The sequence below is a fragment of the Dermochelys coriacea genome, chromosome 5, assembly GCF_009764565.3.
Source record: "Dermochelys coriacea isolate rDerCor1 chromosome 5, rDerCor1.pri.v4, whole genome shotgun sequence".
NCBI classification, from domain to species: domain Eukaryota; kingdom Metazoa; phylum Chordata; order Testudines; family Dermochelyidae; genus Dermochelys; species Dermochelys coriacea.
In genome coordinates, this window is record NC_050072.1 from 76,816,821 (window position 1) to 76,844,220 (window position 27,400).

At 40.8% G+C, this 27,400-nt stretch overlaps 1 protein-coding gene across 3 annotated transcripts in view; it reads left to right on the forward strand.

The window, feature by feature from the left end:
- The window catches only part of HSD17B4 (hydroxysteroid 17-beta dehydrogenase 4), a 128,467-nt gene that overhangs the window by 7,973 nt on the left and 93,094 nt on the right, over positions 1-27,400 (forward strand). For 2 of the 3 annotated variants that reach the window (XM_038401855.2, XM_043514936.1), the window contains exons 3-10: positions 8,215-8,322; positions 8,938-8,997; positions 12,709-12,730; positions 12,839-12,885; positions 13,782-13,866; positions 15,387-15,574; positions 23,208-23,299; positions 25,725-25,749. In XM_038401855.2, the coding sequence (XP_038257783.2) occupies positions 8,215-8,322; positions 8,938-8,997; positions 12,709-12,730; positions 12,839-12,885; positions 13,782-13,866; positions 15,387-15,574; positions 23,208-23,299; positions 25,725-25,749 (627 nt within the window). Of the gene's footprint in view, positions 1-8,214; positions 8,323-8,936; positions 8,998-12,708; positions 12,731-12,838; positions 12,886-13,781; positions 13,867-15,386; positions 15,575-23,207; positions 23,300-25,724; positions 25,750-27,400 lie in introns of those variants that run through there. The other variant, XM_043514937.1, reaches the window with a different exon arrangement.

Here is a 27,400-nt window from a genome sequence, read left to right on the forward strand (position 1 = left end):
TATAGTCTCAAAACAGTCCACTACTGAGTTCCATCACACATCTTGTGGGAAAGTTAGTGTGGTTCCTCTCAATTTTTTCAGAGCAGCTGCTGCAAAGTGGTTGTTACGGAAGTATTTTGCAATTTCCACAATATAAGCCTTTATTTCTGGAACACTGAAGTCTTTGGCTAGGAGGTGCATCAAATGAGCCCTGCAACCGTATGTTATTAGCTTGGGACTCTCTTGGATACATTTGCAGCATTGTCTGTGACCAAGCTGCATACTAGACATTTGCTTTTTTTAACAGATTGTTATAGCTTTTACTGCTACTACTTGTAAGTATTCTGCAGTTTGCATTTTTAATTGCATGTATCAATTGTTTCTGTAAGGAAGACACAGCACATACAACAGGATCATTGTGGACATTGCTTCACCCATCAAGACTCAGGTTAACAATTTTATCCTCTAGACCTTTTGCACACTGCTCAATTTCTCTTTCATACACTTTATCCAGCAATTTGCCTGCGACATCTGCTCTGTTGGGTGGACTGTATCCTGGTCTTAATGACTGAACCAAGTTAATGAAGTGTGGGTTCTCAGTCATACAAAAAGGAGAGTTTGTTGCATAAACGAATGGGGCAATTTTTTCATCAATTACCTCTTTTTGTAATCTGCTGGTTCTTATCACAAACTTACCTATGGTGGTTTCTGGATGATGAAGATTTTTTTATTCCTTTTGGTTATAGGTGATATACTAAGGCTATGTGACATACATGATGTGACTGAAACACTATAATTGGCAGACAACTCTGAAACTATAAAAAATGATGGTGATCTTGAAGGTGAATAGTCTTCAGAATCCTGTATGTTGAGGAGGGATTCTCCTAAACAAAATAAGTCAATGCAGTTATTTAATTATTATTACCATACTGCTCATTGAGTATTACTCATTGTATTCACTGACACGCAGTACTACTTTAAAGGTGAAATAGTAAAAAAAGATCTGCCTATTTCAGCTATTTATTTTTTATCACAACTACATCTAAAATGATAGTACCATAGAGTAACAACTATATTTTTTGCTCAAACATGAGAATTCAAGAATAGTTCAGAAGGAAGACAGGCAATCCATAAGAAAGAAGTATGAAATAAAAAAGTTTACCAACCTGAAGATCTTGCATGTTCAGATATGTTCCTTTCATCATCTTCAATACCTCTTCCTCCTGAGAAGGAACACTTTTCGTGATGTTGTTTCAGTTAGGCAACCAGACCTTGCATTTCTTTTTTGCACTGTTTGTATTTTGCACGCATGCCTATCTTACCCACAGGCAGAGGAACGTTATTAAAATATTCCCAAACTGGGTCTCTTTTACAGCCTGCTGCCGTTATAGGTTTTCCCTTCTAGTGAGAGAATGGTATGGTAGATCTCAATCCATGAAGGCTACACTCAGAAAGACGTCAAGACTTCTGGAATATGCTGCTTAAACAGTTTCACTTTTGTTTCTACTGCCTGTCCCTCCCATCTTACATTTATCTCCAGACTTCTTCTCCTTTTCCAGATCTGTTCCGCCCCCAACAATCTTCTATTCATTGAACTTTTTGAAACTTTGCACTTTTAGAGAGAGGTAAGGGATTGACTCTATGTACACAAATTTGCAGAGGGATAATAGAGTTGAGGTCTGTTATTTCTCACCTCTCTCTATTATTTATTTATTTATTTAAAACATTTTTGCTATGAACAAACATGTTACCTCTGGAGACACAAATCCACAGTTTGAGAACTGCAAAACTAAGCATCTCTGATGGTATCTTCTAGACTGAGTTCTGAGTCCCATTGGGTAGATAGAAAGATTAACCTAAATAATCTATACAGAAGCCCTTGGAACCCCATAAGATTGGGTCCCTAATCCATGAACTATTGGAACTCATTTACAAAACTTTTCTTAAACATTACACGAATATTTTGTCTCATACTATAGAATTAGAATTTATAATCCCTATTCCATGATGATACATTATAGCTCAAAGATATATCTTAATTAAAACTATCTTTTAGATAGGTTTTTTCCTCAAAAAGCATTTGATCAGAAAAATCCAATTTCATTAAAGAAAATCTGTTTTTTGTTTTTTTTATTTAAAAAAAAAATCACTGATTTTTATCCACCCTGGATGCAGACTAGCATCGGTTGAATGTTGCTAGTTCTCCAGTGCCTTATCATAGTTCACTGACACCTAAAAAGTACAGACAGGTTCTCCTTCAATACACTGAGATATAGTTCATTGTGTGACTCATCTAACTACAGTGCTTAGACCCATGGGATTTGCCTCCAGGACTCTTATTGGCATGCACGAGTGAGGGGGGCACCAGTGTGAATACCACAACTTGAGTGTTGTTTCTCAGTGTGGCTGCTCTCCATTGAGTTAGGCTGACTCGAGAGGAGTAACTCTAAACATAGATAGATCAAGTTAATTCTGCAGTGAAGACATACCTTCACATTTCAACTGAAAGATGCCACCTCCAGCAGCACAATACAGTCTGCCATTATGTTGGAATATTAATTCAGTACAGACTTGGGAAGAGTGCTTCCTACTGTATTTGCAGCAGAACTTGATCTAGAAAGCAAGACTTCCATGGAACAAGGGTTTTCAATTTTTTTCATAGTGATGATGTGGATCACATCTCAGTAATCTCGTGCACATTTTCTCTTCCATTTGTGGTCACACACATCTCCCTCCCATTTATGGTCATATAACATCCATTGAGCAACTACAGGAATTGTTTAAATGGATAACTGTTAGGAAGTGTTTCAGAGTAGCAGCCGTGTTAGTCTGTATTCGCAAAAAGAAAAGGAGTACTTGTGGCACCTTAGAGACTAACAAATTTATTAGAGCATAAGCTTTCGTGAGCTACAGCTCACTTCATCGGATGCATCCGATGAAGTGAGCTGTAGCTCACGAAAGCTTATGCTCTAATAAATTTGTTAGTCTCTAAGGTGCCACAAGTACTCCTTTTCTTGTTAGGAAGTGCTTAGTGCAATATAGCATCTAAGAACCAAAAGGAAAGCCAGCATCATGTTGTCAAAGTTTCCAGGGTAGTCGCACCTATGACCCTTTTGTGACCTACTTTAGAGCACCATACTTAGGCCTCAGACCTTTAGCTGTCAGTTTTCTTGGGGCAAAGTCATGCAACACTCTCCCTTTTGATGGAGAATTTAGGTGACATTTGTTCCTGCAATTCCCTGTGATCCCCAGCAGGTCTAACTTTTTAGTTCACCAGTTGTCCTGTTCTCCCAGGGGCAATGACAGGATTATCCATTGACTAGCCAGCCTTCATAAATTAAATTATTGTTTATTCAGAACAACTTACAAAGAAAACATTTTAAAAACAATAAGTAGCTTACATGCTGATCTAGTTTACCAGGCTGCTATTAATTTTCCAGTTTACCAGGCTGTTGTTCATTTTCCACATGGAAATCCTGATAGGAACAAAATACTTCAAAAGGGGTAGGACCCATGTCAGGTTGGTCTCTTTATACAGTTCTCAGTTCTTTGATTGTTACCTATTGCTAACCAGTTCAAACCTGTATATATAATTTCCCTCATGGACCTGTTTACCTGCCCAGATGACATTTTGGAAATCACCCAGAACCGTAAGGGGTTCTGTCGCTGCCTGCCCTGTAACCTTGCAGTGCCTTAATGCTGTGCGGCTATTGCTCAGATGCCTGACACTAATAGCATGCCCCCAAGCACAAGATCTGCCACCAGCCACATTGCACGATGACACAAATAGCTCTTCCAGAACTAAGGCTCCCCAAATCCATCCTCCCCAAGTTCTTAACTACCAGACGCTTATACCATTCCCCTGTGGTTAATCCATTCACTTTGGCAAACACACTGGACAGAGTTTGTGCAACAGAGACCTGCTTGGGATAAAAATAAACAAAAAGTTCATTTAATAAGATGATAGACTCATAGGACTGGAAGGAACCTTGAGAGGCACTCATAGCAGGACTAAGGGCACATCTATACTGGCAAAGTTATAGCGCCATTTAGAGAGTGCTAAAGGGAAACGGCTGTCGTGTGTTCACATTGTCAACTGCCTGCACAATAGCGTGTTCACACTTGTGGCACTTGCAACGCTATTTGGAGCAGTGCACTCTGGGCAGCTATCCCACAGAGCACTTCTTTCTCTTCTGCAGCTAAGACTTGTAGGAAGGCAGAGGGGATCATGGGGCATCCTGGGTCCTGTCCCAATAACTCATGATGCATTGCGTCACATCCCAGAAATCCCAGTGTTTCCATCTGCATTTGGAGCCCTCTTTCAACGGTTTGTGTACTGCACACCCTTCCTTTTCGGGCTGCAGGAATGGATTCCAAACTGTTGATCAGTATGCTGTTTGCTCTGACTAAGATGTCACGAGTGGCAGTGGAGTTATTCCTTAAACTACAAAATCAAAAGGAGTGTGACACTGATCTCACCACGTGTAGTAGCTACAACACGACATTGCCTGTGGCATTCATGGAGGTGCTGACCACAGTGGAATACTGCTTTTAGGCTCGGGAAACAAGCACTGTGTGGTGGAATCACATCATGATGCAAGTCTGGGATGACGAGCAGTGGCTGCAGAACTTTCGCATGAGGAAAGCCACATTCCTGGGACTGTGTGATGAGCTCTCCCCAGCCCTGTGGTGCAAGGACATGAGAATGAGAGCTGCCCTGTCATTGGAGAATAGGTTTTTTCACGACTCGGCCGTGCTCCAGTGCTGAAAGCTGTACGCCTCTCAATGGGGCACTTTTTTTTTTTTTTTAAAGCACTACAACTGTAGTTTCTGCACACTAAGTGGGTTGGCAGCAGGGTGGATAAAAATCAATGATTTTTTAAAAAAAAATCAAAAAATCGGATTTTTTTATTTAAATCGGGTTTTTTTGATCAAATGCTTTTTTGAGGAAAAACCGATCTAAAGATAGTTTTAATTAAGATGCATTGTAGCTCAAAGATATCTCATCATGGAATAGGGATTATAAATTCTAATTCTATAGTATGAGAGAATATATTCATGTAATGTTTAAGAAAAGTTTTGTAAATGAGTTCCAATAATTCATGGATTTGGGACCCAAATCTTGTGGGTTTCCAGGGGCTTCTGTATAGATTATTTAGGTAGGACTCAGAACTCAGGATAGAAGATGCCATCAGAAATGCTTAGTTTTGCTGTTCTCAAGCTGTAGATTTGTGTCTCCAGAGATAACATGCTTGTTCACAGCAAAAATGTTTTTAAATAAATAATTAATATATAGAGGTGAAAAATAACAGACCTCAACTCTATTTCATACAGTCAATCACTTACCTCTCTCTAAAAGTGCAGAGTTTCAAAAAGTTCAATGAATAAAAGATTGTTGGGGGTGGAATAGATTTGGACAAAGAGAAGAAGTCTGGTGATAAATGTGAGAAGCGAGGGACATATGCTTGTTTTGTTAAAATATTATACGTTTGCTGTTGAAGAAAAAAATCCAAACTACATAATGTTGTTAATTTAGGTAACAAACTATTTAAACGTCTGTCTGGTGGTGGTGGTGTCCTCCGAATACAGCATAGCAAGAAAATCTTCCAAATATTAATGATTAACCTGTTGAATTGGAGATAATTCACTTCCCAGTGACTTCAAAAATATCTGCTTTAATTACCTTTGGTAAAAGAAATAACCCAACAATCATTCATTTTCTGATATAGCTGTAAAACTAATCTGAAAAATTTTCAAAATAAGTCATTGTTTAAAAATGTATAGTGTGTACCTTCTAAAAATGAAACCTACGTCTATCTCTGAGTTGTGAAGATATGTATTGAGTATAACAACCAACAAGAATGCACTTTTATGTAGAAAACCATGATTAAATCAAATCTTCCTGACTAGTGATTTAAATCATGAAGTCAAATTGATTGAAATAAATCAAATCCACCCTGCTTGGCAGTGTGTACACTGCGCTGAAACTTGCCATTGTAGACAGGGCCTAAGTATTATCTAAGGATAATAAAGGAAGGCAAACATAAAAGTTGCACAGTAAATAAACACAAAGATCAGTCTTTCCAGTTCTGTATTAGATAAAATCCCTGTTCTAATACAATTTACCTATTTCCTTTGAACAGTTTCCCACCATACCACCTAGCTACAGGGATCATCCACTGTTTCACAGACTGTTTCACACCTAGTGTCTTGTCCCTCCGTTTCTGGATGGATTTCACTTCCAACCTTTTAAAAAAGGGTTTGCAGGGTGTCTTTGTTTTTTGTTTTTTCTTTAATCACTGTAGATATTCAAAATAGGAAAATTCCCAGGTGCCTTAGTGTCTTTCCATTAACTCTAAGGGCTGATCATTTGTCTTTTCCTGGGTTGTACAGTGGATTGTTACTTGAGTCCGCTTTTGTGTAAATAGCAGGCTTGGGAGGTACTTTTTCTGTCCAATTGCTCACCTAGCTGATGTGTGGTGGAGTAGAAGTTTAAGAGCACAGTTCTCTGTGTACGCAGATAGGTAACGTTATAACTATAGCTTGTATACATATCTCATGATTATTATATTTAGAACATTACAAGAACAAGCTTTCAAAAAACGAGCTTTCGTAAAAGACGTTAATTGAACTATTTTGTGGATACAATAACACTGTATACAATCTGTTGATTTTAACTGCTTATTTTGTGGGTTTAAACTTCTCTTCTCCCCTTGGGGTGTCTGGACCCTGATTGTCACAGCCACCCTGTGGCTTTAGTTCCTACAGAAAACTCCTGTAACTCCCCCTGGGACCTAAAATATAAACCATGTGTCTGTAATAGCTGTTGCATGTGACCATGCAGCTTTTCAAAGAGCACCAGCAAATACTCTTGGGCCACTGGGGTTTCACATTTTGGGAAGTTTTGCATTAAAGGCTTTCCATTGAGGTACTACCCAGCTCTGCATAGTTAGTCCTGAATAAGGAGAAACTATCAATTTATGTATGCTGATGTATGCAAACTACATCAAATACCTGAGAAAGTTTAATGAAATCTAAATCTACAGCACTTCGGTGCAAATCTACAGCACTACCTGCTGCTGCACTCAAAAAGTTCTTTAGTGCGTGTTGATGTGCTGCAGTTTGAAAGAGTAATACATCAAAACGCATTAGGGTACTTTTTGTGTACCACAGCGGAGTCCACATGGACAGTGTGCAGCATGCTCTAGCACTGTAGATTTACACTTTAGCAGAGATGACACACGGGCTGGCAGGGGTTATATGCCCCTGCCCCCAGATATGCTGCATGGCTTGTACTGAGCATGCTCAGTAACATCTGATGAAGCTGCTGCCCTCACTCTGGATCCCCACTGTCAGCGGATACATCAATAAATGTTTGTGTAGATGTGCCCTCAGGAACTGGTATGGAATGTTATGAAATGACTCTACCTAATCCAGTAGAGCAGGGATGGGCAAACTACGTCTCGTGGGCCAGATCCGGCCTGTGCACCTTTTTTAAGCTTGTCCGCGAGCTTCTGCTGGGGTGCTGGGTCAGGGGCCGCACCACGCGACTCGGCCGTGCTCCAGCTCTCCAGATGGCACGCAGGTCGGGGGCCGCACCATGCATAGGAGCTGGAGAAAGGACATGCCACTGCCTTCGGGAGCCACTTGAGGTAGGCGCCGCTCAGAGCCTGCACCCCTGAGCCTCTCCCCATGCCCCAGTCCCAGCCCTGATCCCCCTTCTGCTCTCCAAACCCCTTGATCCCAGCACGGACCACTCTCCTGCACCCCAAACTTATCATCCCCAGCCCCACCCCAGAGCCCACACTGCCAGCTGGAACCTGCACTCCTTCCCACACCTTTGCTCCAGCCCTGATCCCCCTCTGAACCCCTCAGTCCCAGCCCAGAGCACCCTCTCCACCCCAAACTCTTCATTCTCAGCCCCACCCCAGAGCCCGCACCTCCAACCAGAGCCTTCACCTCCTCCCGCACTCCACCCCCAATTTTGTGAGCATTCATGGCCCGCCATACAATTTCTATTCCCTGATGTGGCCCTCAGGCGAAAAAGTTTGCCCACCCCTGCGGTAGTGTTAGACTGTTTACTCTCATCTAAATAACTTAGATTGCCAGTAGAAATCAGCTGCAGTGTATCTCGTTAATAACATACACCAGAAACCTTAGTGGCTGCAGGATGAGAAGAGACCGTGAAACATATGAGTATCGATTGATCAAGAATTTCTTTTTTGTGTTACGCAGTGAATGATCTGGGAGGTGACTCCAAAGGACATGGCAAAAGCTCCTCAGCTGCTGACAAAGTTGTTGAAGAAATAAGAGCGAAAGGAGGAAAAGCAGTAGCTAACTATGGTATGTTATTTTCCATAATAGATTTAATAGGGACACTTCATTTATGGAAATACAGTAGTACATTCAACTGTTACTAAATTAAAAGTAACAGTTTGTGACAAAAGACTACTCCAATATGATTAGTAATTTAATTCATTCAATGAGGTAAAACATTGTTTGGAGGGTAGGGGAGATGGAGATATAAAGCATCTTAAAATGAAATCTCTGATCGCTTTATTCACTTGAACTCTTGGCACTGGTATGCTGGAAGGGGGAGTGACCTCCACCCCCCAAAAAGGTAGTCTTTTCTATGACTTAGCAAGCTTATCATTTAGCCAACATAGAAACTAGACTGCCTGTTTTTAGTGAGTTTAGCTTCTTGGTTTTCATGTAATGATAAAATGCTGCACTGTTTGGCTTATGCAGGAATTGCAGTGGTCTAATTGCCTGCAGTGGCTAAAATTTCATTTTACCTTATGGGGATTTCACATGAGCAGTTCACTTTTTCTTTTTAAATGTATCACACGCTATGTGGTTATCTACCTCCTAGAAGTACATTGTATACAGTAATATGTTGCTGTGTAACAAATAAATGATTTTATTTGGAGATCACACTACTGACTGTTTTGTTTACAGATTCAGTGGAGGCTGGTGAGAAGCTTGTGCTGTCAGCCCTTGAAACTTTTGGGAGGATAGGTACAATTATTAACTGATGACTTGTTTGTTTGTGAATGCAAAATCATCTTAAGCTGTGCAGCTAACAATCGAGAATTAGTGATAGCATATATAGGAAATTCAATGTAATTAAATTCAAGATTGTGGTGTTCTACTCTCTGTAGTCCCAAACAAATAAAAAAGCCATTTCCCAGTAACTAGAAGTTAACAGTTGCTAGTATAAAAGAAAATTTCAAGCTTTATCTAAGTAATTATTTTGAGCGTTTAGAGTATTTATGGAAGGAACACTATTTCTTGAATATGTATAAATGACAGTACATCTTTTTCTGTAAATAAGTGTTGTCCGGCTATGCTGGAAGAACGACAGGACACGCTGGATGTGGTATAATTAAGCCGCAACTTTATTCCTAAATGTCTGGGAGTGCCCAGCAGATACAAGTGTATAGTGCAGCTAATTCCATAATCATTTACACATACCGGGACAGGCTGCTGTCAGCTCTCCCTCTTTACCCATCTTGCTCCCAGCCAATCCACTGCTGGGACCCTGCTACCCTGAATGAAGGTTAAAGGGGGGGGCTATAAAGGAGGGAAGGGATGTGATTCTCTGCCGTACCAGTCAGAGGAGCTCTGAATCTTCCCCTATTTCTGTTCCTTTAAAGAATAACCCCTTGAAATCCTTTACCAATTCATTTTATCTGCTCACCGTCACCTTTCTCTATGGAGTATCCGCACCAAATATTGGATCCAAGATTACGTAATGAGTTATGACATCATAGCCCAATCCCCGTTTCATGTTCATCCTAGCTAAGCTCCCAACCCCCTGTGGGGAAGGCAAAAAAACCCCACACTTGGCCTTGGCTAATCTGGCAGTGAGGGAAAAAGTCCTTCCCAGCCCCCAGAGAAAGGAGCGAATAGTTTAATGCCCATAGTGGATCATGACAAAACCTGCTATTTAGCTACTTCCAAGGATGGGAGGGTGGATGCTGTTCCGCCTGGTCCAGGTAAAAGAGGGCTTTTCCTGCACTGTCGTGGACCTAAAGAGTCCCCTGTCTCTTTCATTCACCTGGGGGGGTTGGTCAGCATCCCCACACATACCTGGTCTGAAGCTGCCTCAGCCAGTCATTCTTGCTCTCTAGCCATTAAAGGGGCCACACATCTTTTCCTACAAGACAGACAACAGTACCCACTCCATAATGTGCACTGTGGTCATTATGGATGACTTCTGTAGGGGCTGAATTTGTCAGGAATATATAAAAGTTTATTATAACATTGTCATCACCTCTCTTTTTACATAGGGTAGAACGAAACTCTGATTCCCCTTATGTCTCTGTTTTAAGGTAACATTAGGGTGACCAGATATCAAGTGTGAAAAATCGGGATGGGGAGAAATAGGTGCCTATATAAGAAAAAGCCGCAAATATCGGGACTGTCCCTATAAAATCGGGACATCTGGTCATCCTAGGTAGCATGTTACTGCTCTCACACCATTTATTAAAGGGAGACCAATGGTTTAGAGATAATATTTCCTTGTGAAAATTTTTCACTTACTATTATTTCTAGCAACACCTAATTATAACTTAAAGATTTGTGCATTTGACAGTATAATCAATTTCACAGTTTCCCTTGCTAATATGGTTCTTTCACAGAGAAACAGGAGGGTGAAATACGTATATTTTTTTTTTAAAGTAATTTTAAGAATCACAACATTTGTCAGGGAAACTTGGGAGAAGTTTTACAACCTGGAACTTACATGATTTAGTTTTTTGAACCTGACTGGCTTTGAAGGTGATTGTTGTTCTGTTAATATAAACACTGAATGTGGTAACATAACAGAAGGTGAATTTATTTATACACATCACTCTTCAACTTCCCCTTCCAAAACAAATAAAACACAGAAGCCAACAAATGAGAATTCAACTCTCTCCAGTTTGCTGCTCCACTTAAAAATAAGCATATATCAGGTAATATGCTCCTTCAAGTTATTACTCAATTTTTGACCTTCCTTACAGGTCTTCTCTAAAGTTAGTTGGCAAATAATGGTTTGCAATTATTTATGGTTCCCTAGTAGATCTCCATTTCTGTGAAGATCAGTCCCCTCTACTTTATCACCAAGTTGTCCTCTCAAAGATTACGCCAGACACTTGCCAACTGTCATTGTAGAACACTACCCAAAATATTAGATCTACACCTTGGAAAACTAACACAGCAACCCAGATATCTTAGCAGTACTGAATCTCTGATAACCCATATTCTAGGCTGCACTGTCATTTCAGTTTATCATTATTCCAGGATAAAAGAGAACTTGCATTCCAAGACAGAAAAAATATACTTCTAAAGCATGGTGACTTGTTCCTTAAATCTTGATTGTTCAGTGTTCTTCTTTAAAACAGTATATGTAGTCTTAAAGGAAGTGGGTATCGTTTCACTTTTTTCTTGGTTCTGTTTTATGTTTGCTTTTAATAACTTAGTTTACTCCACAATGTCCGTCTTGCCCTTTTTCTGAAAATAGTTCAAGGAAGCATAGTTCTGACTTGCTCTGGCAAATCTAAAAGACAGAATTATTGGTTCACATAAACAGAGAGCAAACTTTGATCTGTTTTTCTTTTATCATGTTGTTTGTTTTCTTATTGGCATGACATTATGTTGCTAGTCATCTAATCCCTGATGAACAGAATTGAAAGAACGTTGAAGAGATTCATGAAGAGTTAAAGATGCTCAGTAACATTTGAAGAAGAATAGACTGTTGTGGTGCTACAGAGAGTAAAAGATCCCAAACATTTCCTTAATTAATAAAGTTTGTGTTTTGCAAATGCTTATCAGTATTCATCATTATCTAGCTTTTTACTTTGGCTGAGTACCTGGAAATGGAGCTGAGCAATGGATAAGAACAAAAGCAAATAAAACTACAAATCATTAAGCTGTGTGTTAATTTTTCTTCCATTTCTTCACTTATCTCTTGCCCCGTCTTCCCACTTCTGTCTTCTGTTTTCATTCTCTCCTTTTATTTCCAGCCATTTCCTTCTTCCTCCTGTTTTCTTCAATCCTTTTATTATTTTCCATGTTCTCCCTCTATCTGTTCCATTTCCCTCTAAACTATACAGTTTTCCCCTTCTGTATATTTCTCTCTCCTGCCCTGATGTCCACATTTCTTTATGTTCAGAGTAGTATGTGCAGGACAGAAACCTGGGCAGTGAATGATGAAAAACTGGATGGTTCTGAAGCTCTCTTGCCTTATTGTTGGTTGTGTGGTCTGAGTTACATTACAGGCTTTCTGACTGTTTCTCCATGGTGCCACCCACTTTGAGTTCTGGAGTATTCCTGCTTTTTTGTTACCATAAATCATGCAATTTGAGAATTTGTAGCAAGTAGCATCATTGATCTGAGCGGTCTCATCAGTACAAACTTGAGCATGATGTCACTGAGGTAGGGGGCTGGTTTATGGCACCTTCCCATCTGTGATTAGTGCTGTCACCTCAACACCTGGGTCTACTTATGAGGCTTCACTGCAGCTTGTTGCAGACTGGGACTACATGTCCCAAAATACTTTGAAACATAAGGAAAGCCATGCACTTCCCAATTCTGAAACAGCCCTAGTCAGTATGAGTGAGTGACTATTTAACAATTATAACAAACTGCATGTGAGCGCTTATAACATAGATTTTGAAAGCAGGAGCAGAGTTAAAGAAGGTGCAGACTCATACTTAAAATGTTTTGTTTTTGTGTTCTTTACAGATATTGTTATAAACAATGCTGGGTAAGTAAATATGAAGGTAGCTTTTCCCCATTGTTGTACCATATTCTAATCCTTTTGTTTAAATACATGTTCACCTTCCTTTTTTGTTTTCCTGACCATGTATTTTAGGATTCTGAGGGACCGTTCATTTGCTAGGATAAGTGATGAAGACTGGGGTAAGTCAGTTAACTTTGAAGTTGACTTAGTGTCTAGAAACCTAAATTTGTTAGTCTCTAAGGTGCCAGAAGTACTCCTTTTCTTCACTAGTTAAGTAAATGAGAGTGTGCGGGGCACAGATTGTGGGGTTGGGGGTGAGTCTGTGTGTACCTGACCTTAGAGATTCACACTTGGCCTGCAAATCTCAGCCCCAAGATGCTTAATTCGTTATCAGCTTTCACACTAGGTCAGTGTTGCAGTCCACACTGGACTCATGCAAATGTCGCCCCCATCTTAGGGGAAAAAAATAAAATAAAAAGCACTCCTAAAACCTAGACCACCTCGTTCAGAGGGTGTCAGGAAAAACGCACATGGGAAAAATGCATTTGTAACCCCAAGAAACCCCTGAAACCCTCAGCAGCCCAGAAAGACAGGCAACACCCAAAACCTATAACAAGGGAAGGGTGGTGTGAAGCTGCCGTGCCCAGTGGCAGTCAGAACAGGACATCAAGCAAATACCCCTCAGCGAAGTGATGGGAAATGAGCACCCAATTAAGTCCCCAAAAGACTGCCAGTAAGAGGCAGGAACTGCAGAAAAAGACGGCCCCTGGCTATGCTTAAGCACAAGGGGTCTGTGATACTATGAGCTCCATGTGCTAGAGGGGCTCACAGGACAAAAGGGGAGCAGGGAGAAGACCAGCCTAGTCAGTTCAAATGCCCATACCACAGCATTTCAAAATGAGTTAAAAAAATACAGTGCAGATGTCCAGACTGTGGTTAAATTAGCTGAGTGTAAATGAAATGAGATGAAGCTCAATGGGCCTTTTTTTTTTTTCTCTCGGAGGAAGTAGAAACTGCATATTTTATTTTGCCACAAAAAGGAAAATAATCAAATGTCCAATTAATTTGATTGTAGATATAATTCATAGAGTTCATTTGAAGGGATCATTCCTGGTCACCAGAGCTGCATGGAATCGTATGAAAAATCAAAAGTTTGGAAGGTAAAACTGTATAAGGTTAATTCTTTCATCAGCAAACAGGAGATTGACACGAGCTTTTTGACGCTGCAGTGGATTATTTGATCATTTTTGTTCCCCTTTAGTCAATGGGAAAGAAATAATCACTTTGTGCCCAAATGTGTGAGGTTGACATCTCTTTGTTTCCTGCTTTCTTCTACACGCACTGTGTGGATAACATCCGAACAAATTTTTTTTTTTTTTTTTTTTTTTTTTATTTTTGTCTTTCAATAAACATCTCCAGATTTATTGTGAAGATGTGTGTGTGCTTTGCCTGGTATGTTCCTATAGCTGAAGTGGTGCCATCAGTTCACATTACATCCAGATAGATGTATATTTTTAACCTTTATATGTATTCTTTGTAATGATTGTCCTGATGTTTTGTCAATCTGGCTGTTTAGTCCTATCCACCTAGAAGTTGAAGATTAAATTAGTTTGTGCTTCATTCTGTGACCAAAATGGCATTCAGTGGCTGAATATGAAGTGAGAAGGAGAGACTGGTAGCAAAATATTTTGCCCATTTGATCACTTATTGAGCATAATCTTGGGAATTGCATCCCTGTATATGACATAATTCTTCTTTTGCTCTGTTTTGTAAATCACTTTGTTTATTGCCAAATGATGTTAGTGTTATTTACCAAATGTATCTTCACATAATGTGTAGAAACATGTTACTTGCAGAATGTCTGCTTCTGTACACTTTTTAGCTTTTTCTCACATTGACTCTCAACATAACCAAAGCACCTTTATTTGGACTGAAGATGGTAGAAGATACCATGTTGATATAGTGATTTGGAATGATGTTGAGACAGATTCTTATCTCAGTTACGCTTGTGTTAACTTGGAGTGACTCTCGTTAGGTCAGTGCAGCTACTGTAGATGCACACTCCATGTAATTCAGATCAGAATCAGGACTGGTTATGGTGAGACTCATTTTTTACTGCTCAAAAAGGCAACATGGATGTGGCATGCATTAGGCGCTGATTCAGCCAAGTACTTAAACTTGTGTCTAACTTTAAGCATGTGAGTAGTGCTGTTGATTAGATAGGGGGTGGGAGAAAACAGTTTTTAACTTAGCAAAATTTTCTGTTTGTCAAAGCTATTTTTAAAATGTAAAAATATCTCCATATGAAATATGTGGTTAAATGCAAACATACATTCCATTAGTGCCCTCCCCGGTTCTTACAGAATAGTTGTGCCATTATGCCAGTGGTTGCAAGCTGTTATTTCTGTTCTAATATGGGACCAAATCCTGAGAGGTGCTGAGCACCTGTAACTCCCTTTGCATTACTGTTCAGTATTTGTGCCATTTTGGGTATCACCCCTACACATCAAAAAAAATTGCTTCTTAATTACCCAAATGTTCATTTTGACATGTTGAGATGTTACAGAATACCATTCTTACGGTTTCAGGATGTGTAATTGTCAGAAGCCAAAAATGGCTGCAACACTTAACCTGGCAACCTCTAGAAACTATTAATTTTCTGTTTTTCCTTCTCGTTAAGAATAATTATGACTTCTTCAGCTGCTGGAATATATGGCAACTTTGGTCAGGCAAACTACAGTGCTGCCAAACTTGGCCTTTTGGGTCTTTCAAATACACTTGCAATTGAAGGCAGAAAATACAACATTCACAGTAACACAATTGCACCTACTGCTGGGTCAAGGCTGACTCAGGCTATCATGCCACAAGGTAAGTAACTTGAGCTCTGTGAGAACTGAGTCTTAGAGTTGGAGCACAACCAGTTTTCTCACCAGTTGAAACATTCCATTCCTTTACACTTCTGAAATTTTTTTCTTGTCTATTTATAATAAATGATCTTTCCAGTTTCATGTGCTGTAAGGAAGTAAGACATCAGAAGAGAGCTCTAGCCTTTATGATTCACTAGAATTATTTTATGCACTGAAACTTTGTGGCTGTGGCTTCATTCAGCATGCACTGAAATCAGTTGAAAGATCTCCATTTTGTTCAGTAGGTATTGGATCAGGGCTGTATTTGTGGTGTTTGCATTTATTGTAATATTACTGTTTGTTTGCAGTGTGGTACATGTTTCACAAAATATGGAGTAGACAAAGCTGACCTGAGTAAATTAAAACAGGAGATGGGGGAAAGCGATAAGTCTGATGTAACACACAGCGGGATGCACCCTTTACATACCATATACTTATTTAAAGTTGTACTGGATTATACTAATACAATATTATAGATTGTCTGAAAGACTACACAGGAAAATGTTTTGAGAAGGGGTTTGAAGAAGATGGTGAATAAATAAATAAAAAGATGAGGTCAGAGCTTTGGGTTGCTTGAAGTTTTTCTGATGCAGTTTAGTTACTTAGACTACTCTTGTTAGTCTCCACATAAGAGGAAAGTAGGCAAAACTTGGAGAACTAAGAGTTATAGATTTATAAGGCCAGAAGGGACCATTATGATGATGTTGTCTGCAAAACACAGGCCATGGAACTGTCCCAGAAGATGTACTACTTTGTAGTAATGTAAGGAACTGCGAGCCCAATTTTTAAACATGCCAGAAATTGCCTACTTATATCAGCTTTTAGATGGCTGTGACGGGGTACGACTGACCACTGTGGCGCCTCTTGATGGCTGTCATACGAATTAGCTCTGCTCTCTGTGGCGCCCTTCTCTGGTGATGCCTCGCCGCTGTCACTTTTGTTCCAGGACCCACGCGTCCTCTTTAGTGACGCTGCCTTCTGGCTGTGCCACACTTTGTGTTCCCCACCTAATGGGGGAATAGTCCAGCCACTCTCTCAGTGACAACTGCAGTCCATTGTCCCAGGACCACTTCCCATGTGGCTCCGGCACCCTTTTCTGTCCTTACCTCAGGGCCTCAGCCTGCAGGCCCTAGCAGCCAGCCAGGAGCTCTCTCTAGCTCCCCCAGTCCCTGCTTGCAGTACTGCTCTGTCCCAGGTGCTGGTGCTCCTTCCTCCTTCTGGAAGCCTGGTCTTCTCCCGTCAAGCTCCAGTGAGCTACTGATCTCTGCTCTGCCCTCTAATTCTTCTTATATTAGCCTGCTGGCCCATGATTGGCTGTTCCTTTTAGCCCCTTTCTAATTGGCTGCCTCCCTAGTTCTGCTTTTTACCCCTTTTCTGCCAGTGAGGGATAGCTGCCCCATCACAATGCCCAAGTACTAATGTTTTGTTTTATTTATTTTTTTAAGTGCAGCGTTTTCTTTATTCATTTGGAAGTATGTCTCCCCCTCTGCCCCCAATAATATCTAGCTTTTTCCCTCAAAGCATTCGGAAGGAATCATCATCCCATTCTCTTTAGGAACTAACAGTGGCCAGGCCCACCAGAACATAGTGTTTGAGTATGGAACTGTATGAAACCAATGCACGGCTTTTAAAATTTGGCATACATAGACTCTGAATCCTTCTAGAAGATCTGGTGGTATTTCTTCTGACAGAATTAGTCTCTCAAAAGTTGAATTGCCTTTATTGTCTCTCATCATTCTTTTGCAGAACTGAACTTATCTGCTGTGCCCTCCTATGATGATATTCACAGAGTTTAAGACTAGAAGGGACCATTACATCATCTAGTCTGACTTCCTGTATATTATAGACTATGAAATTTCACCCACTTTACCCTGTATTGAGCCCTATAACTTGTGTTTGGCTAAAGCATACCTTCCAGGAAAGCTTCTAGTCTTGATTTAAAGACATTGAGAGAGAAAGAGAGCCCACTGCTTCCCTAGGTAGGCTTCTTCCAATGGTTAATCACCTTCACTGTTAAGAACATGTGCCTTATTTCAAATTTGAATTTGTCTGGCTTCAGCTTCACCATTGGTTCTTGTTATACCTTTCTCCACTTAATTAAAGAGCCATTTAATATCTGTTTTTTCCTCCCTGCGAAGATACTTGCACACTGCAATCATCACTCCTCAGTCTTCTTTTTGATATGTTTAACAGATTGAAAGACCTAAAGAGCTCACTGTAAGACAATTTCTTCAACCCTCAAATAATTTTTGTGTCTCTTTTTTACACTCTTCAGTTTTTCAACATTCTTTTTAAAATTTGGACACCAGAACTATGCGCAGTAGTCTATTGTCTATCTTACCAGTGTCTTATAGAGAAGTAAAAATCATGTCCGTTCTACTGCTCACTGATTTGGAGCTCAAGTTAAGTTGTTTGTCCACTATGAACTCTAAATACTTTTCAGAGTCATTTCTTTTCAGGACACAGTCCTGCATTCTGTAAACATGGCTTGTATTCATTTGCTCTTAGTTAACCAGTTCTTAATCCATGTAATGTGTGCTTTTATTGATATTGCATAGTGCTAATTTTTTAATCAGAATGTTGTGCAGTACTCAGTCAAATGCTTTACCAAAGTTTAAATATATTACATCTGCGTACTTATCTGTATCAACCAGACTTTATCAAAGAATGAAATCAGGTTAGTTTGACAAGGCATATTTTCTATAAGACTGTGTTGACTGGCATTAGTTATATTCCTGTTCTTTATTGATTGAATCCTAGACCAGCTTTTCCATTATTTGCATGGGATTAATGTCAGGCTAACCAGTTTATACTTATATCTCTTGGAATATTGGATCAACATTAATCCTCTTCTAGTCTTCTGGAATTTCTGGGTATTCTAAGTCTTCTTAAAAATGAACATCAGTGAGCAGAGATCTCATTAGCCAAGTCTTTTAGGACCCTTGGGTGCAGGTTATCTAGGCTTCCTGATTTAAAATGGGTTTATCACTAGTAGATGTTGTTTAATGTCCTCGATTACTGGAAAGTTTTTTATCATCCAGATGTGATACAAATACATCATCCTTGTTCTTTCCAAATACTGAACAGAAATATGTATTGAACAGTTCTGCCTTTTTTTGCATCATTATTAACAATTTTACCATCTTCATCTAGTAATTGGCCTATGATATTTCTGGGATTTCATTTGTTCCTGATGTACTTAAAAACTCCTTCTTACCAATCTTTGCTCTGCCACCTATGACGTTTTCCTTGATGTCATTAGTTTCTCTTATCCATTTTGTGCACTTGATAGCTTCCAATGTATAAAGTTACCTATTTCTCCTTTTTCTCATTGTTACATATTTCTTTTTTTATTTCTAATTGGTGCATTTATTTATCCATTGCCTGAGTTTGGTCTTTTAGCCAGAGTTGCCCTTTTTCAGATGGTGGGACTAAGGATTTTAGGCCATCTAACACACTATTCTAAAAGAACTCCCAATTTTAATTCACATTTTTCTGTCCAAGTTTTCTCCAGTCAATTTTAGTTATAATTTTCCTTAGCCTTGGGAAATTTGCCCTTTTGAAGCAGTGTATGGGCTTATACTTTTTATATATAATTTATTACCGATAAGAACTCTCCTTTGTTTGCCCATAATGAACATAATTGGATCAGGATCACTGGTCCTTAGGCAATCACCAACTTCCAGTCCAGCGATTAATTCATCTTTATTTCCCACAGTGACGTCCAAAATCATTACCTCATGTGGGGTGCAATACTTTTGTGTTAGAAATTTATCATCTTTAATTTTTAGAAACTGTAACAATGTAATATCTTCCAGATTGAAATCTCCCGTAACAACCTTTCTTTCCACACATTACAGATAGGTGCTTAAGGAATAATTCATCCTGTTCTCTGGTTTAATTCAGTGGTCTGTAACAGACCCCCACTAGTACCACATCATGGGCATTGTTAGGTTGTAAGTAACAAACAAATGAGAAGTGAACCAGTGCTGATTATAGTTACTCATTATTATAGTTATTCATTTTAGTCACGGGTATTTTCAGTAAAACTCATGGACGAGTCACGGGCAGTAAACAAAAATTCTCGGCCTGTGACGAGTCCATGACTTGTACTATATACCCCTGACTAAATCTTGATGTGGGGCCCACGGGTTCTGGGAGGGAGCGGCCTGCGGGGTCCATGGGTGCTTGTGTGGGGGGTGTGGCCTAGGGACACTGCTGTTGCTCTTGGGGGTGAGCAGCCTGGGACCCCTGCTGTTGCCAGAGGGGGGCGACTGGCAGCAGCACGCAGCCCAGGACCCCCGCTGGTGCTGGAGGAGGGGCGACCGGCGGCAGCACGCAGCCTGGGATCCCCGCTGGTGCTGGGGGGGGGCACTACGCACCCCCGAACACCCGCTGGTTCTGGCGGGGGTGGGAAGGGGCACCCTGACAGGCTCCCTACCTGGCTCCACACGCTGCCTCCACCCCAAGTGCCGGCTCTGCCCATGGCCAATGGGAGCTGCGGAGGCGGTGCCTGCAGGCTGAGGCAGCATGTGGAGCTGTCTGCTAGGAGCTGAGGGAGGGGGATGTTGCTGCTTCTGGGGAGCCCCCGGAGCCAAGCGCCGCCCAGAGCCCTCATCCCCTTCCGTGCCCCAGCCCCTTGCCTTGAGCCCTGTCCCACACCCAAACTCCGACTGCTTTTGGGGGAGGGGGGCGCGGTGGCCAAGACTGACCCAGTAGCGGCCAGTGCAGCTGGCCCAGGGGGCTGCCTTTGCTGCTCAGGCGGCCCCTACGCCAGCCACACTGATTGCTGCAGAAGTCATGGAGGTCACAGAATCCATGACCTCCATGACAAACTCACAGCCTTAATTGTAGTTTGTATCGTAGACTACTGTTGATGTATCTAAGATTTATTCTGTTGTTCATTTTATAGTGGACTGCCTGAATTATTTGCTGTCTCCAAAGTATTGCAAGGCCGGTTTTGTTTAATTCATTTGCCCATTCATTGTGTGTAGAAAGTTAATAAGAGTATTGCATTTTTAATAGGATGGCCTATGAATACTAGGCAGAAGGATGTGTGTTCTGTAAAAATGTGTGAAACCTATTTTTGATTTTTCTTATCCATATATATCGCACTGAATGGAGAGGGAGATGATTGATTGTCAACTGCACAATTTTTCGGTTGTGTGTTATTTTAGTAATTCTTTAAATCAGTGGTCACCATCCAGTCAATCGTGATCGACCGGTTGATCCTAGAGGATCTCCCAGTTGATTGCGATCTCTGGTGGTGTAGTGGGGATGCCGCTAAGGCAGGCTCCCTGCCTGCCCCGGCCCCACGCTTCTTCTGAAAGTGGCCAGTGCAGCTCTGGGGGTGGAGGGGCGGGGGTATCCCTCTGGGCACTGCTCCTGCCTGCAAGCACCACCCCCGCAGCTCCCATTGGCCAGGACTGAGGAGCTATGGCCAATGGGAGCTGCAGGGGCGGTGCTTGCAGAGAGGGGCAGTGCGCAGAGCCATGTGCCCCCTGCAGGGGCATGTTGGCCCCTTCCCGGAGTGGTGTGGGGCCGGGGTAGGCAGGGAGCCTGCCTTAGTGGCAGCCACACTGCACCACCAACCGGGAGCTGCTGGAGGTAAGTACTGCCCGGCAGAAGGCCGTACCCCCAGCCCTGAGGCCCCTCCCAGAGCCAGCAACACACACTCCCTCCTGCACCCTCCTCCTGCACCCCCAGCCCTGACCCCCCTCCTAGAGCCTGTACCCCATCCTGCATCCAAACTCCCTCCTAGAGCTTGCCCTCCTCACCACCTCCCACCCCCTGTCCCAGGCTCAGCACAGAGTCCCCTCCCACACTGCAAACCCCTCGGCCCCAGCCCAGAGCCCACATCCCCTCCCGAAACCCAACGCCCTACCCCAGCCCGGTGAAAGTGAGTGAGGGTGGGGGAGAACAATTGATGGGGCGGGGAGGGGGGATGGCATGGGCGGGGCAAGGCTTTGGGGAAGGTACAGGGTCTCGGGGAAGGGGCAGGGTAGATCCTGGGTTGTGCTTAAATTCAAAAAGTGATCTTGGCATAAAAAGATTGGAGACCACTGCTTTAAATAGTCTATATTTATTTAGTTTGTAATCAAGAACACATTTTGTGATGATGTGCAGGGTAGACAATCCCCATATACAAGAGCTGTGTATATTGCGAGTATTTATTGGGAAAAAATATAGAAGGTGACAGTGGCTTGCAACACAACTGAGTAAATACCAGAGAAAAATAAAAGGAAGTGAACAGCCTGCTACAGCTGCTTTAATTCAGCCTGTTAATGCCTTTTTTTTTTAAGAAGTTTGGTAATGCTGATTTGCCCTGAAGCAGAGAATGTTTCTTTTCTGTCCTATTGGTCAGATATTGATGGAGTTCTGTCTGCCTTCGCCTTAGTGAAACAATTCTAAAAAGGGCATTATTTTTAAAAATATACCTTTTTTTGTGTGTCACTGAGTGTCAAGGTTCCTTCCCCATTCTGAACTCTAGGGTACAAATGTGGGGACCTGCATGAAAACCCCCCTAAGCTTATTCTGACTTATTCTTAAGTTAAAAACTTCCCCAAACTTTGCCTTGTCCTTGAACAGTGTGCTGCCACCACCAAGCGTTTTAAACAAAGAACAGGGAAAGAAACTGCTTGGAAATGTCTTCCCCCAAAATATCCCGCCCCCCCGCAAGCCCTACACCCCTTTTCCTGAGGAAGGCTTGGTAATAATCCTCATCAATTGGTACAGGTGAACACAGAGCCAAACCCTTGGATTTTAAGAACAATGAAAAATCAATCAGGTTCTTAAAAGAAGAATTTTAATTAAAGAAAAGGTAAAAGAATCATCTCTGTAAAATCAGGATGGTAAATACCTTACAGGGTATTCAGATTCAAAACACAGAGAATCCATCTAGGCAAAACCTTAAGTTACAAAAAGACACAAAAACAGGAATACACATTCCCTCCAGCACAGTTTATTTTACAAGTCATTAAATAAAAGAAAATCTAACACATTTTCTAGCTAGATTACTTACTAACTTTACAGGAGTTGTAAGGCTTGCATTCCTGATCTGTTCCCGGCAAAAGCATCACACAGACAGAACCCTTTGTCTCCTCCCGGCCCCCCTCCACATTTGAAAGAATCTTGTCCCCTCATTGGTCATTTTGGGTCATGTGCCAGCGAGGTTACCTTAGCTTCTTAACCTTTACAGGTGAAAGGGTTTTGCCTCTGGCCAGGAGGGATTTTATAGCACTGTATACAGAAAGGTGGTTACCCTTCCCTTTATATTTATGACACTGAGGTTATTTGGAAACACTTGTACTGTTAAACCTTCCAATCCCTTCTCCTGGGAGTTTGTATTGAAATTATCAGCTAACTTTTATCTATAGAACAGCTAGAGATCTCTTTTAGTGCTACTGAAACAAAGTAACATTTACGAAGACAAAAATGGAAAGGATATGCAGCACAACTCATTCAAATTACAGTGAATTTGATCATTCCTTCCAGAAAGTGGGTAGAAATCAATGATAGAGAAGGGTTTGGTGAATGAAGTATTTGAATGATTATGTATTCATACTGATGTGTTTAGTTTTTTCTGTTTATTTCAGATCTGGTGGATGCTTTCAAACCAGAGTATGTGGCTCCCTTAGTTCTTTGGCTTTGCCATGAGAGGTGTCAGGAGAATGGCGGTCTCTTTGAGGTGATGCTGCTGCTGCTTTTTTATTATTTATTTGTTTATTTATTGTAACATGCAATAGGTTTATGTTCTTTTGTAACCAGTGCAGTTCTAGCCACTTTTCTGGAGCTGCAGTGTTCTTTGAAGTGGTGGCATTCTGTTGTGATAACAATGAAACAGTGTCATACTATGTACCCAGGAGAAAGGGTAGCACCAAAAATTTATTTTGTTACATGTGCCAGATATGCTGGTCAGTAGTAAAGTAGTTAAACATTAATGTTAGTAGTAAAATATTCTTTTGTTGCATTAATTTTTGTTAGTGTAGCTGTATTGTGAGGGGAATCTTTACATTGCTCCATCTCATGGGGAGAAAAGGTTTGTAAATTCCCAGTGTTGGTAGCCTGCAGAATAGATCTGTCTGTTTATAGCACTGGCCATTCCCTCCATCCCCCTTTCCCTTATGGTGCACCAGACCATATTCCTACCCTCTACTTTCTCTTATTCTGATAACAGACTGGTGAAATGCAGAGAACATTTGATTTCTCTGCCCAAAAATAAATGCTGGGAGTAAAAGTTATTCACAGACTATACACAGGATCCTTTTTATGTCCTCTCAATATGCAGACACAGTTAACTGGCTTTATTTTAGGAATTCAGCATCAGCTCTAGAACCTGAAGCTAGTTCTAACTCCATTTGTAAAAAGGAGTATAGTTCAAGTTGATACTATCCCTTTGAAAACAAGAGCACAGTTATTTTCCAGCACAGCTGTATGTCTCTTCTATGTTTTTGTGACTGACTTCTATCTGTAATTATTTTGTTTGTGTAGGATAGGTGCATGTACGTGTGGGTTTGCATCTCTCCCAAAAATCAAAATCCTAGAAAAGAACTAGTTTTATTGTCATGTCTGATGTAGTTGCGTCAGTGCTTTTTTTAGAAAGGGGGAGTTTTCATAATTCATATATGAAACAGGTGCACACAGACCAACTTCTAGAAGTGATCAAAGATTTATGATTCTGGGGTGCTTTGAGGCATGTTCTTCAAGCCTCTTTTTTTTATTAAAATAAAGATTGTTTGGTGGCATCAGTAGCTTATGTTTGTTTTTCTTTAAATGATGGCATTTTCAGAAACGTGTAAGTGACTTAAAAGCACAAATTCCATTGACAGAGATTTATTCTCTTAAGTCACTTAGACACATTTTAGAATCCCCATCTGACAGCACGTAGGCTGACCACATTTTCTGAATTAAGATCTTGCAAATATTTCTTATAAATGGGCTTGTGCCTTGTCTTGCGATGTATGATGTATGAAGGAGAGTTGGCTAGATCATTGGTCAGGGCAGTCTCTGTGCCACATGCGGGCCTCAAGTTAGTGTGACTTAGCTCTGAATCTCTCCAACACAATGTGTGTGAAGTATTAGTTTTAGAATATGGTGGCTTAGATAGTTTAGAGTGTGCTAATGTTCTTCTTCTCTTTCTTCTCTTCTTCTGTTCCCCTCAAAGTGCCATCTTTTAAATATCTTTACCCAGCCAGTCCTTTTCTTTTCCTTTCTTTTCTCACTTCATTTTCAGTGTCTCTAATGAGAGAAAATGACTAGGATTCCAGTCTGCTCCTGTGCTGTAATACTTTCCTGTGGAAGGTGTTTGCCATGTTGGTTAGTTCCCCATTGACTCTGCCAGCCAGCAAAATGATGCTACAAAAGAGCATTCTATGCAAGCAGCAGTTCCATAGTGTCCAACAGTGATTCTACAGTAAAATGAGTTCTAGTCCTAGGTAGGCAGGTCATTGATGGGATTCACCAATATAGGGTTCAGAGTAGCAGCCGTGTTAGTCTGTATTCGCAAAAAGAAAAGGAGTACTTGTGGCACCTTAGAGACTAACAAATTTATTAGAGCATAAGCTTTCATAGAATCATAGAATCATAGAATATCAGGGTTGGAAGGGACCCCAGAAGGTCATCTAGTCCAACCCCCTGCTCAAAGCAGGACCAAGTCCCAGTTAAATCATCCCAGCTAGGGCTTTGTCAAGCCTGACCTTAAAAACCTCTAAGGAAGGAGATTCTACCACCTCCCTAGGTAGAGGGAGCTAGCTCCTTTCGTGAGCTACAGCTCAAATGCATCCGATGAAGTGAGCTGTAGCTCACGAAAGCTTATGCTCTAATAAATTTGTTAGTCTCTAAGGTGCCACAAGTACTCCTTTTCTTTTTACCAATATAGGGCTGTCTGTTTCCCAAACAACTATTGACATCTTACTCATACTGCTAGCGCACCCAGGCTTAGTAGAAAGTTCTTTGGAAAAATACCACTAATTATAATTAATTATATGCCAGGTCGGCTGTGTTGTCACTTATACAAATGCCCTCTAGAGAATAGTTTTGCTTGTTTCCAACATTAAAACTCTGACTGATTCCTGTAATAAAATCAGATGATGATTTTTTTTTTCACTTGGCAGGTGGGAGCCGGATGGATTGGTAAATGTAAGTAGTTTGTGTTGTAGAAGGTTGGGTTGTTTTTTTTTCGTTTGTTTAATGAAAAAATCTAATCTAATTGCAAATTCTCTCTTCTACAGTGATTGTTGATAAAAATAGCTTTTTCTAGAGGGATAATTTTGTTGGTCTCTAGTGGGCTGCATATTTTGAATGGATGAGACAGGTTTTAGTACAGGAAATGGGTGCCATGATCCATGTGTGTCAATCCTCATCTGGTATAAATTGATTTGAATGGACCTGCATTGACATACACTAGCTGAAGAGGCTTAGTAATGTTAGCTACAAGAGCTAAAGAGTGTGTATGAACACAAGGGGTAGTCTTCATATACGTTGGAGGCACATGCTATTAATTTGTTTTTATGGTATTCACTGCTAAGTGAATACACATAAAGGTATGTATAATAAAGATAAGGACAACACCTGGGGGCCTCTATTCAAGATTCAGTGGCTCATGAGCAAGAGAGCAACTTATTCCAGTGTATAAAGATGTCTTAACTTTCTTTTCCTCTAGTCATCTTATAACTTACAAAAATGCACGATTATTTTTAAAAAATGTACAAAGATTCTCCAACGTGGCTGAATATCAGCCACATTAGAGCTGGTCGAAAGATGAGATTCTCTTTCGAAAACTTTCCTGAAAAATTTGTCCCTATTTTTAGCTGAAATATTTTGAATTTTGAAATTTTTTGAATAGCTCTGACCAGTGTTCTAATGGGATGGATCCGAAGCCATTTCCTCTTCATTAGCAGCCTGTTATACTCATTGAACAGGATAGGGGACAGTGTAGAACCTTGAAGTGCCCTCCACAAGAGAGTTCTTGAGGCAGTTGCCCATTCACCCAGAAGTACTCTTTGGTTCCTGTCAAAGAGAAAAGAATGGAGTCTTGCAGTAGTTGCTCCATCTGTTACTGTAGGATCTGTAAACTTTTCAGTAACAAATCATGGTAAATGGTAGCAGTGGGTGCTGCTAGATCTCAGAATATCAACCTGGAAACCTGATCGTTGTCCATCACCAAGAAAAGATAATTAATTAATGAGATCAACTTCCTTGCCATTTCCAAGCTGAGAGATGGATTCATCGTGGTCAAGGAAATGTGTAGCATGCCAGAGCTGGCTTCATTTTAACCTTTTCCATAATTTTCTCTAAAAAGGAAGATTGGAAACGTGATGATTATTGGTAAGATTGTCTGTGCCAGAAAGTATCTCCTTGAGTCAGGGTGCTAAAAATCTCTTGCTTTGAGACTGATCTCTGGCCCTCTCTGTCACTGACATTCTCCATCAAAAGTGTTGTCCCCTCGTGATTCACCTAAAGCTTCCCAAGCCTTTCCACAACCTCGGAGAGCAGCAGTGGTCAAAATCCCATGAAAGCAGAACTTGAATAGACTCCTTAAATTGGTTTATGGTACAAGTGTTCCTTGCCTAGTGAAAAGGAATGTTCAAAAACTGAAATCACATTTACAAACATTTCTGTCATGTTTTATTGGAATTTAAAATGTCATAGTGTGATTTTTTAAGTGTTAACTAATGGCAAAGAGCATTTTAAATTCAACTACCCGGCACTTGTAGTTAGATCAGAGAGGTTCTGACCTAGTTTTTTCTCTCCTTTGGGAGGGTTGGAATGATTTTTAATTACCTCTCAA